This window comes from Panthera pardus, unplaced genomic scaffold (genome assembly GCF_024362965.1).
Source record: "Panthera pardus isolate Hobbes unplaced genomic scaffold, ASM2436296v1 HiC_scaffold_22, whole genome shotgun sequence".
Classification (NCBI taxonomy): Eukaryota; Metazoa; Chordata; class Mammalia; order Carnivora; family Felidae; genus Panthera; species Panthera pardus.
Window position 1 is genome coordinate 69,428,852 of NW_026526788.1, and position 12,642 is coordinate 69,441,493.

Genomic DNA, 12,642 nt, shown 5'->3' on the forward strand with positions numbered 1-12,642 from the left:
TTTCCAAGACCAGACACAGGGACAGCTGCAGCCAGCTAAGACCCTGGAGTATCACCAGCTTGCAGGCCATGTGACCCCTTCCCATTTGGGCAGTTCATGTGGCCTTTGGATGGTTTTAATCCTCCTGGACACCCTCCCCCCCCCTCCACCCCCACCCTGCTGCCACTATGGGAGGACCAGGTAATATGGTAGCCATGTAAATTGTTCTGGAAACACAGTTGCTGTTTATAGAATTCGCCCTTTATTTCCATCGATTTGCTGTCTCCCAGAGTCTTTAGCATCCATTATGCTCATTCTGCTGCTATTTGATGAAATCAGAACATAAGATATTGGGTTTTGTGCTCAGTTCAGTCTCATGCTCTTAGTCCTGAATTCTGTTATTCAGGATTAAGAAGGGTGAAGAATTTATTTATGGCACTTTTTGTTTCTTCATATAAACCCTTTTAAAGACTGGAGTAGAGAAGTCATCACATGCATACAAAGGGCATAGACATTTTCTTTTTTAAAAGGCAATCAGAATGATATTTCTCTGTTGTGAAATAGCCCTTCTTGGACCCCAGGTCTCTTTATGCCCCCTAAAATCTCTACCCCATTTATAGAGTACCAGGGAATGTCTGGACAGGCAAACGAGTCCACACAGCAGCATCGTGAGTCGACCGAGACCTGGTCCCTATTCCCCTTCCGCCAGTTACTAGCTGTGTGACCTTGGGCATGCTCCTTAACGTCTCTGAGTCAGTTTCCTCCTCTGTAAAATGGGCATGACAATACCTACCTCACAGGGTGGTTGTGAGGAGTTGAGGAACAGCGTGCACATTCCTGTCTAAAGCCCCCGACAGGGTCGGCAGTCAAGGAAGCAGCTGTCACGATAGGCTCCAGCCGGGCTGAAATTGAGTACAGCACCTGCTTCTTGAGCACACGTACCTGTGTGCTGCCGGATCTTTTCGAGGGGTCCAGAGATGTAAACATAGTTGCCTCTCCAAAATCGTAGTCCGGCAGAGGAGAAGGTGACTAGACAGATCCCCAGATAGCCCTAGGTTAGTATTGGGTGGAGCCGTATGTGATTGCATTTTTGTAGGGTAGAACTATCAGCCGTATCACTTGGTTAAATTAATAGAAGATTCAGTAAGGTAAGTTGACAGAGAGAGAGAGAGAGAGAGAGAGAGAAAGTGCTGGCCAGCTGGCTCAGAGCAAGGAGCAGCCGTGTCCACTGCGGGAAGGATGGGCATAGGTGGGGACAGCGGGAAGGGATGTAACAGAAAGGTTGCATGAAGGAGGCTGTATTTAAGATGTTGCTACAGGGGGCCCCAAGCTGGAAGGCAGGGAGGTGGAAGAGTCCTGGGGTCGCATCGGGAACCATGCTCGGAGTTTGTAGAGAAGTGTGGGTTAGGGAAGAAAGTCAGGCTGGGGGCCATGAATGCCTTGGTGACCGCGTCCCCCTCCCTCCCAAGCCTCACTCTGTTCCCCTTTCTTCCTGGCAGCAGTGCCCCCTCCCTTGCTGCACTCAGGGACATGACTGTCAGCACCTCTACCCCCCCTCAGACTTCACTGTCAGCACTCAAGTCTTCAGGGACATGAAAAGGAGCCACTCCCTACAAAAGGTTGGGGAGCCCTGGTGTTTGGAGGTAGGTCTCGGAGCAGAATGACGGTATGAGATGAGCTAGCTCTGAAATGCAACCGCCCGTCCAAAGTTCACCCCGCGTTAGGGCAGGCTGCACCCACCGTGACCCCTACATTCCCTCCGGGTTGCCGTCACATCATCGGGTGCCGTGATGTCTGGGTGTTCTGATCACCGATAGGTTTATCATAGCCATAAGAATGCTAGTTTGCGAGGAGAGGGTGGAGGGTGGCGCACCCGTGAACCCAAGGTGCCTGGCTCCCCGTAAAGGCTGCATGGTCCAGGGTCATGTGGAGCTTCCGTGAGAATGATGTTATCCCATTAGACTTGACCCCCAGGAAATAATTTCCTGGGACGTTTCACAGCTCCCAGGGGAAGACAAGTTATTCCCTCGACTTTGCCTTTGTTATTAGTTATTTAGAACTTAAGGATTTTCTTGTAGAATTCAGGGCACTGAGAAATGCTCAGTCCTCTGCAGTGAGTGATACCTTCCCGAGGCAGCTGTGAATGGCTTTCCTCGCAGCCGCGCTTGTCCAAGGACAGGAAGCATTGTTAATTTCTTTTAAATAATTCAATACTATGTCAATACCCCATATTGCTCCGTGCTTGGGAGTGACAGTTCCCTTCAAATTAGTAGTCTCAAAGCATAAAGACCATGTAGAACATGCTTTCGTTCTCAGAAAAGCAGGAGTCAATGCAGATAAAAAAATTTTAAGTAACTCTTGAGACCTGAATGGCAAATGATTTTGTATTAATGCTAGGTTTTGTTTTGTTTTTTTTTTTTTTTTTAAGAAAAGTGAATATTTAAGAGCCAATTAGTGAAACGTCTTTTAAAAAACAGTTACAGCGCACCTACTATGTGCTGGGGGCTGTGCTGGGCGCTGGGACTCCGGGAACAGGGAACAGGCCTAGGCATAGAGTAATATGTAACACGGGTACACACGTCTTGCCTTCAGCGAGAGACAAGGTGAACTCGTTCATCCTTACCGGCTTGTTTTCATGTAAGAAGTAGTAGGCAGCCCTTTAAGAAAACTGAAAACACGTGGAGAAACATAGAGAAGAAAATGTGCACACCCACTGTCTTTTTTACCCATTTATAATCCCTTAATATTTGGCTGTGTTTCTTCCCCGGCATCCCTGTGTCGAAACTTTAAAAGTGTTCCACAGGATTGGAATCATACTTTGTTTACACTTTTGTATCTTCTTCCCACGTGAGGTGACACCGAGGGTGCTTCCGTGCACCGCAACGTGTCCTAACTCTGGTTAGTAACTCGGTGCGTTAGCGTCTTGTGAATATCTTCCTATGTGATGGCCCCCGCTTTGGCCAGATGTAAACAAAACTGAAGATGTTCCTGGTCTCTTTGGAAACGCCCTCTTCTCCACCCACGATGGTGCCTGCACTCCAATTTCCTGGGCCGGTGAACACGTAAGGCCCGTGTTCTTTACTGGGTCTGGGTGTGACAGGACAGGGAGGCCTCCCTCTGTGTGCACCAGCCCATGGCCTGAGCGAAGCCTTTTCTCAGCAGCCCCTCCCTGGCCCAGGTTTTAACAAGTGCAGCCGGCTGTCCATTCTGACCCTGGATGATAAGGCCACACACCGCACGTATAGTTATTCCTGCCCCAGCGGCCTGGCAAATGGTAACTCATTAATCTTTGGTCAGAGTTACGAGGCAGATAAAGGAGAACTAGGCACCCATTTTGAGTATGAGGAAAATGAAACAGAAAGACTGGGTTTCTTCCTTATAACTCGAGATCTCTGAGGCCAGCGACTGCGTTCATGTCTCCGCTTTGCCCTCAGGACACAGAAACCTCTTCTGGGGGAAGCCCTGATATGCCCCGCTTCCAGCGTTGGGTCTAAATCCCTAAATCGGGAATAGGCCAGACACGCAGACGCCCCCTCATGGGCTGTGGGGACTTGGGCAAGTTACGCAGCTGCTCTGTGCCTCGGTTTCTCTGCCGGTGAAGGGGGAGTCACACAGGGGCTGCTGTGAGCATCCAGTGAGCGGAAGCGTACAAAGTGGGGCTTGGCCAGAGTTGCTGGCGACCAGCACAAACACTCGGCAAGGTTCTAGGAGCATGTGTGTCCATGCGATGGGCTTGCTTGGCTGTGGACGTTTTCACGGAAGCTACTTAGGTATTATCTGCAGTACTTACTAGTTCAGGATTTGCAGTGGGATAGGGAAATCCCAGCGTGGCTGTGCTCCAGGTGGCTCTGGGTTAGCACAGCAGAACCCACGCCAGAGTAGAGTCAGAAGTAGGGGGCGCCTGGGTGGCTTGGTCGGTTAAGCATCTGACTTTGGCTCAGGTCACGATCTCATGGTTCATGAGTTCGGGCCCCGCTTCTGATGAGTCCCGCTTCTCTCTCTCTCTCTCTCTCTCTCTCTCCCCCTTGTGGGATTCTCTCTCCCCCTTCTCTCTGCCCTAGCTCACGTGTGTCCTCTCTCTCTCATAGGATTGAGTCCAGCCTTCCCTCACCTCTGTTGGCAAGGGGCTTCACCCCACTGTGACACGCTCCGTGTGTCTGTAAAAGGGGATGGGGGTGGCAGACCAGCCTCGCCTGCTTCGCCAGGGGCAGCTACCAGGATCCCTGGAAGTACTGATCAGAGTGAGATGCAACACAGCGCCCCCTATGGGCCAGGCACTTCCTGTAAGCACTGAGCTTCCAGTAACTCTCTGGGACCCGCCGACAACCCTGAGAGGGAGATGCTGTGATCCCCTTTTGCAAGTGAGCCACAGGGAAGTATAGCAACTGCTGAGGAGCACACGGCACAGGGGCGTAGCCTTAAAACTGCTGTTAATGAGGACCATGGCAATGGCACACGGTTCAGGGGAGGATACTAACCATCCTCCACTTGCTAAAGAAGATGTGTTGGGTCCTATTCAACACTCTCCCCTCTCAGGGGCTGGGAGAAAGCTTTTGATTCAGGACATTCACAGTCACATCGGGTGACTTTGTGGCATTCACCAGTGCCACACGCAGGATACTTTGTACCCCAGCCATACTTTCGTTGTCCCTTCCCTGTCTTTTCTTACCAGGCGGCTGGAGTCTATCCCTTGAGCCCTCCCCTCCAGAGAATTAAAGTTGGTAGACCAACTGAGTAATTATGACTAAGAAAATCAATATTCACCTGGGCCGGCGTGAGTCACTTCTTTCTAGTTAGCTATTCACATACCTTTTAAAGCTAGCCACACAGTCATTACATTGGGGCTATTAACATGTCTAATAGTGACCATAATAGGGCGGGACCCGTGGCATAAGTGCGTTCAGATAAGAAAGAGTGTTTTTTCCCGTAATTGCTAAGTTAATGCTATTTTCACGGAAATGCTGGCAAGCACCCTTTTAAAAAGTTCTTTGTCTGAATCCTTCCCTTATTCCCTGCTTCCCCCTTTTCGGGGGTTGTATAAATTTTTGCTGATCAGTGGTTGGATTAACAAGATGGCAAACGCTGTCCCTTTTGGTGTTTTGGGTAACCTACCTTTTTGCTAGCGTGGAGGCTGTTTTTATTTCATATTTAAGGATATGGGAGGGAGGGAGTGTGTGTGTGTGTGTGTGTGTGTGTGTGTGTGTGCGCGCGCGTGCGTGTATTCAGGGGGGCACATTATTGTTGGTGCTCGTTAAATCTCTCAATTTACACATTTAACAAAAAAAAAGACGTCTGCTAACTTTGCAAAGCTAGTCGCATAGACAGGGAGTGAACCATTTTGGCGAGGAGGAAATGAAACTTTTCTTAGGTTTATTAGACCACATCCTATAAATCTGTGGCTTATTATATGTCTGATTTCTAAAAAGCGTGGCATCACAGCTGAAGTTTTATTTTTGCTTATTAGTCACTGAAACAAATGTAGAGACTGCTTCATTTCCTTCGTACTCTATCTTTCAATACATGTTATGTATGGAAAATCTGGATTTACACAACAAAGTACATTAGAAGGGAAGTATTTGCTTTATAAGTCTCTGCATTGCAACTTTGCAAGCATTCTGTTAAGCTAGAATGTTTAAGTTGTCATCTTACTCCTGACGACATAGAGAAGCAGTGAGAAAACAGTACCAGTACCTCTCAAAGGCCAAGTTAATATTGTGACAGACGTCCTTCCATTCTTTCAAAAGGTGTGTTTTAAAAATCACAGACGGGCCTCACCTCATACTGTGTGCAATTGTTTTCTGTTTATTTTACATCTCTGGCGATGGAGACACCTTCCTGAGTGTGATGTGTGCAGTGGAGACTCTCTGTAAAACTTTTCATGGTTGTCCATTCAAGACGTGGGTTTCCCTCAACGTGCTTCGTCATGGCCCCGGTGCAAACAGACTGTCTCTAAAATTCCACTGTTACAGGGCAGTTGCATCACAGGCGGGAGCGGATGTGAGTTGGAAATGACAAGGCAAAATGAGTCCAGACATTCCATAATGCCCTCATGATGCGTGGGACCCGTAGCTTCGTGCATACGGCCCTGGGCCATTCTGTGCCACTGCACCAGCAAGATCCCCCCGGCCAGATTCGTTCTCAGGGTGGGATCGCTAGCGGGACCACCCACATTATTGTGTTATTTCCTCTTGCTCTCCTTCTCTACTCGCAAAGCGTCCCGTTGAATTCTTGGAAGGTTCAACGAACGCGTTGATTTCCTCTACCCGTTAGTCCCCTCGGTCGTAGAAATGGACACTGTCGTGCCCAGCTTGGGATCCCTAATGCCTCAGTGGAATCCCATTCCCAGCACATCATGATGTAGCCTGCTTCCTACGTGATTGACCCAGCTTGGACACAGCTTGCACAGGGAAAATAGGCCCAGAGCGGGAAAGGATCATTCCAGGCCCTATTCCCCACGTGTTTGCCATTCCTTGGACTGCAGGCTGTGAATGCTGTGCTTTTCACTTCTTACTTCCTCCCGCCCGGTGAGGCTGGTCTACAAAGTTGGAAGCCCAGGCACACCGAGCACACGGAGGGCCTCTGAGGAGCTCGCCCGTGTGGAAGGTGTGAGTGTCCCCTGCCCTGCGTCCCCACCTCTCGGGCCGCCTCACATCCGCTGGGACGCCCCAGGCTGTATCACGGCTCTTATCTTTGTGACTGCCTCCTTTCCCCTATTCCTGTGAGTCACATGTTTTCTTTGCATCCCATGTGACAAAGGTCATTAATAGAGAAGACTTGGCTTTTGATGCATGATATGTTATCACCCGCATGGTTTATTGTGTTGGGTCCTCCCCTTTTGTAATTCTGTGAGGCAGCAGATCACTTTTTAAAGGGCTAAACTGTGTCAAGGGAGAGTTGAAATTAGCCTTCAGATTTTTCTTTTTTATTCCTTAACACGTTTCCCCCTCCATCAGATGACTCGGTCGGCAGCTGAAGAGAGGGAGTGGATGCTTTGCACTAGTGGCTGTGACCTTACCTGTCACATCAGTCTGTGTGTCTGTCTGTCTGCCGTGATCTTTCTGTTTCTCAGAGTGCTGCTTTTGGTGTCTTTAGTGACGTCACTGAGGTAGATGCGTGGACTTTAAAGAACAGATAGGAACCGTATTTCAGCCCAGACTCCGGAGCTGCGTTTATTCATTTTTATTGGGCAATTATTGTCAGGTAAGCAGAGTAGGAGATCTCAGTTTTCATCCTTCCTTATCAGGCCAGTCCTCTGCACCTTATTCAAAAGGTATTAATTACCTCAGCTGCTGCGAGCTTAGCAAGAGGCAATACCAGGAAATAGATCGTTTTCCCTCCTTCATTTCACACGCTGCCAGCTTTCTCCATCACATCTCCGAAAGTCCCCTTTCAAGCCTGTTGCGTTAAAAAAAGGCAGTAGTGAAAGATGTCCCCGCCCTGTTTTGGTTTGCTGCCGGGAGGAAGGTGATAGAAGTGGCCTAGGATCCTTGGTGGGGCCAGGTTCAGGTGCTGGCTGTCCCTTCCGTGGCGGTCCTCTCCCATCAGTCGCTGGCCCCCTCTACTGGAGCTGAAAATGAGGAAGGAGGTGGCCTTTGCACAGCCACGGAGTTCTCAACTTTGCTGGAAACCTCCCGGGGCCCGTGTGCCTGTCTGTGTGCTCACGCACGTGTCTGGGGCCATGCCACCCAGTGCGAGCGCGCCGTCTGCTGGGCCGCCTTTCTCTCTGGGAAGGTCGAAGAAGAGGACTGCGTGTGCCCAGAGTGAAGGTTGCTGTTTGGGAGAGTCCGTTCCTTCCTTCCCCCGTGGGAAGGAACTAAAGTCACCAGAGAAAGAAGGAGAGAAGCAAGGGAGGTGGGGGGGGGGGGGGATCGGAGTGACGGAAGGTGTGCGGCTGCCCTGCTCGGTGTATTTCCCCACCCTGCCGGCCACTGTGTCTGCCAGGCTCTGTCGGAGCCCCTGCACCGCAGCCCCGCACCCCAGCCGTGGCCTCTTGCTGCTTAGGAAAACAGAGCTGGCGGGAGAGGACGTGGGACTGAACATGAGCTATGGGGCCGGGGCAGAGGGATCGGGGAGCTTTCGATCACTGCTGCTAGGCCTGGCTCGCCACGCTGGGGTTTCTGGCAGGCCCGGTGGTTCTCCGGGAGCCAGGGTGACAGGTGAGAGGGCCCCTCTTCCTGCGAAATGAGGAGCCCCTCCAGCAGAAAGTAGACAACATTTGTGACCGCCCGGAAAGACATCCAGTCTGTTGGTTGTTCACAGCTCCGTCGCTCGGATGTTTCTTTCCTCTGGCCGCTTTTTCCAGAACACATGAGAAAGATGGCTGGAGGTGAGCGGAGGAGGAGAAGATCGCTTGTCGCATCTTCTGCGGGCTTCAGAAAAGCGTGCGGTTCCGAAGGGAAGTGGGGCATCTCTGGGCCTGCGGCTGTCCTGATGCGCAGCTGTGTTTGCTCCTAAACGGAACGGGACCTCCTTTCTCCTTGGCCCTGCCCTGCTTTGGACGGCAACGCGTACTCAGATCGGGTTCCCGTGCTGGCCTTTCCTCATTGCCGTTCTGCTTGATGGGGCCACCTGCAACGGTCCATTTTTCAGTCTGGCTCTTACTCCATATGCTTTTGTGCCCCTGATTTTAGGTCTGGTGACCAAGGTTCTTTTGAGATGTAGGTTTTAAAAATAAGTAAGTAAATAAATAAGTAAACACAGACGCATAGACAGACACACACACACAGCTGACCCTTGAACAACGTGGGTTTGAACCGCATGGGTCCACTTATAGGTGGATTTTTTTTGGATGAGTCCAGTACAGGACTACAAATGTATTTTCTCTTCCTCACAACTTTCTTTCCTTTTCTGTTTTTAAAAATAGTTATCTGTTTGTTTTTGAGAGAGAACACAAGCAGGGTGGGGCAGAGACAGAGAGGGAGACACAGAATCTGAAGCAGGTTCCAGGCTCTGAGCTGTCAGCACAGAGCCCAACGCAGGGCTCGAACTCACAAACCGTGCGTTCGTGACCTGAGCCAAAGTCGTATGCTTAACCTACTGAGCCACCCAGGCACTCCTTTCTCACAATTTTTTTAGTAATGTTTTCTCTTTTGTAGCTTCTTTTATTGTAAGAATATAGTATATAAGACATGTGACATATAAAACATAAAATACGTGTTAATTGATAGTTTATCTGTAAGGCTTTTGGTCAACGATAGGCTATTAGTAGTTAAGTTTGGAGGAAGACAAAGTTACAGATGGATTTTTCTTAACTGTTTATTTAATGGGGGAGAGGGCGTGGGTGGGGGGAGGGGCAGAGAGAGAGGGAGAGAGAGAATCCCAAGCAGGCTTCTTGCCCAGCAGATGGATCTCATGACCTGAGCCGAAATCAAGGGTCGGATGCTTAACCAACTGAGCCGCCCAGGCGCCCCCTACATTTGGATTTTTGACGATGTGGGGTTGGTTTTCCTGATGCCTCCCCGCTCTGGTTGTTCAAGGGTCAACCGTATTTTAAAATCTGTCATCCAACAACATCGACTTTTCTTTCGGTCTGTATATAGTTTTATGAATTTCCGCGCGAATCTGTATTAACACCGCTGCCATCAGGATACAGAAGGGCTCCATTGCCTTATACACACCCATCTGCTGGGGGTGTGTCACAGGAGACGTGGGGTTTAGCGTGACCATTTTTACCATTTGAAAGGCAGCACTGACTTGCTTCGTCTCTCTCTTGGAGACGTGCGTTTTCCACTGTCGGTTATCAGAATCTCTGCTCTGGTCTTTGTGCCTACTTCGGGAAACGAGACGTAACCGTGGTGCCTTGCTTGTGAGCTTGTTAGTTATTGACAAGTCTTGGTGGGATTTTCTGGCTTTTATACTGGCTCTTCTTGTGCATCTACCCAGTATGCTTTGGGCCACCTCGTGGATTTAGGGGAATTCAAGCTAAGTTTGACAGTGACCAAAGGGGAAAAAAAAAAATGAATCAAGGATAAAGGATGTACGTTATTGCCACCAGTATAGACGGCAATGTGATATGAAACAACTTCTGGAATATTCCGGCTTGAATTATCTATATTACTCTTTCGCAGATGTCGGGACAGATTGTCAAGGTTTAGGCATAATGTGTAAAATGAGGATGCTGTGTTTTCTGTAGATTTTGGTGGCCCAGCGTGGTTCTCCCAGGCTGTCCTCACTTATGCCATTACTTAGGTGAAACCAGGGATTTTGAGGTGCTTTCGTGATCAGTGGTATGTCCCAGGTGCTGGGACAAGCAGGGGCGTGAGCAGGGGCGTGCGTGGCAAGGCCGTGGTGGTTCAGAGCTAATGCTTTCCTAGGGGAAAGTGCACTGCAGGGACATGTATGTGATGAGGATCCTGTGCGAGTGCCTGTCCTCCTCTTGAGAAATGAGCAGAGGTGACCTCAAAGGTGCCCCGCTCAGAGGGTCACACTTGACTGGACAGCAGATGACGCCTTTGCCGTGGATTCTGCTGGGGAAGGTACAAGCGATCGTACACATGTAAATTGTTGTGTCATCTAATTCCCGTCTTTGTAATTACTTGGAAACCTGCCACTGCAGCCAGTTGAGAAGTGGAAACAGTGACCCGGTGCAGAAAGCAGAAATCGTAGGGGGAGAGACATCCAGAAACACGGTCGTAACTCTCCTTCTGGCTTTCTGGCATCTAAACCCCCCTCCCCCCCCCCCCCCCGGAATCAGGAAAAAGGATTCTAACTGCCTTCTACAAAAGTAACCCAACTGTAACCCAACTTTCCTGGCTCCGCACCCCTCCTCCCAGCCTCTCGCTTGCCAGGCTGAAGAGTTTGGTAGATTCAGGGCATCGATGATTCAGCTAAGACGAGCGAGTTTTGCTGATAAGAAACTTTCATTGTCGGGCAACAGATTCCTGTAGAGGAATGACTTCCAAGTGGGAGAAGAATGAATGGTTTCCATTTAAGGAAGACAAGAGCAACAACACACACGAAGCAAAGCAACACAAGCCTGGGTACCTCGGCAGAACAAGAGGAGTACAGCAGGGTAGGAGCAAGTTGCATTTCTGCATCCGGATTGCACTGATAGAGGACTCGAGACAGGCGGCAGCGACATTATTTTCCCCCGTGGTGCAAGTGTAAGCACGGGGCCCGGTGCCACAACTCTCCAACTTGCTTCTAGAAGAGCACGCAAAAAGCTCAGCTCCTCTCTGAAAGTCCTCGCCATTTGTCTGAGTGACGTTGGAGACGTGGTACCATTTCTACAAACACCCACATGAGAAGGTTTATTTATTTTTTTTATTTGGGTGACAGATCTCCTGTTAGGGCACTAAAAGATGAAAGCACTAAATATTTGCTTTAGAGAAACACAGTGAAAGGTTCTCTCATCCTCCCAGCTGAAAACTGATGGGCTTAGAATTCCATTAACCGAATTGACTGTCTGCAGTTAAACTTACTGCCCCCCTCAAGGCATGATTAACAAGTGGGGTAGAAAGCCGGGTCGGACAGTGGAGGATTGTACTGGATTCTTTTTGCATGTTGAGTGGAACAGGGGCGTTTTGTGGAAATGGAGGTTCGAGTTAGCCCAAAGAAATTCCTGCCTTCTTCAGTGTCGATCTCCTCCTCCTGGGTTTTTAATAGCACAGTCTTCCCATCGGCTTTCCTCTCCCTGAAAACGATCCACTTGTTAGTCTGGCTTTCAGGTTTAATGATAAAACTGTAATTCTCGCAAGGCCGTTTCGGATGAGATCTCTTGCCTCAAAAGACGAGAGAACGTTGTTCGGGTCCTTGGTGGTAGTTATTGCAGAGATTGTAATGAAACGATCAGGAGCCTGGGGTGGAGATTGCATGAATTCAAACTCTGGCTTTGCGACTGGCCAGCTGAATGACCACACGCTTCTTCCTGAAGCCCCCCTAGGGGTCTAAGTTTTCCCATTTTGTATCTACCTTCATTTCGTGGGAGATTTCAGTGAACCTACGTATGTAAGGCAGATGGCGTATGTGGAACCTGGTAAACATCTGTCGACGTTAGCTCTTCCTTATTAATTCTCAGTGGGTATTTTTTAATGCATCTCTTTGGTGGGAAGAAAGAACTCGCCCCCTGGTGGGGGGTGTGGTTTAGTATTAATACTCCCCACCATTTGTTAGAAATTGCAGTCCTTCGGGGCATCGGCTCCAGGGTTTCAAAATATTCTTGTTTTGCCCTCACAGCTACCCCATGAGAGAAAAACTAACACTGTTCCCTTCCCATTTTATATATAAATAAGGTAGTGGTAGCTTATTGAGTGCTTCCTATAGAGCAGCTCTGGCCGAAGTGGTTTTCATCTGTTACCTCAATTCTTCCACCAGGTTGGTACCGTCTTCCTCATGGTTAAAGAGAGGGAAATCGTGGCACACAATTTTCAAGAAGAATGTGTCCATGGTTCCGCTGCCTGGTTAGGGCTGGGGCTGGAAGGCTGAGTCTTCATATGTTTGCAAAGGCGAGGGGCTCACCTCCCTCTCATGCCGGCTCCCTCTGTTCTGTAACATGTGCATGGGCCCAGCGCACCCCCGTCATGGACGGGAGGCATTGAGCAGACACACAGATGCTCTCCAGATACGCCGGTTTATGATAGTTGGAAAGAAAAGTCTTTATTACCGGAAGTTGTGGCTTCTGAGTCTCTTGGCAATTGGCAGCCTCGCTTTTTGTTTTGTTTGGTT

General features: G+C 49.4%; 1 protein-coding gene across 1 annotated transcript in view; it reads left to right on the forward strand.

The window, feature by feature from the left end:
- The window catches only part of TCF7L2 (transcription factor 7 like 2), a 199,656-nt gene that overhangs the window by 124,078 nt on the left and 62,936 nt on the right, over positions 1 to 12,642 (forward strand). Inside the window, 1 exon segment of the mRNA XM_053909926.1 lies at positions 1,479 to 1,622. Coding sequence (XP_053765901.1) covers positions 1,479 to 1,622 — 144 coding nt within the window.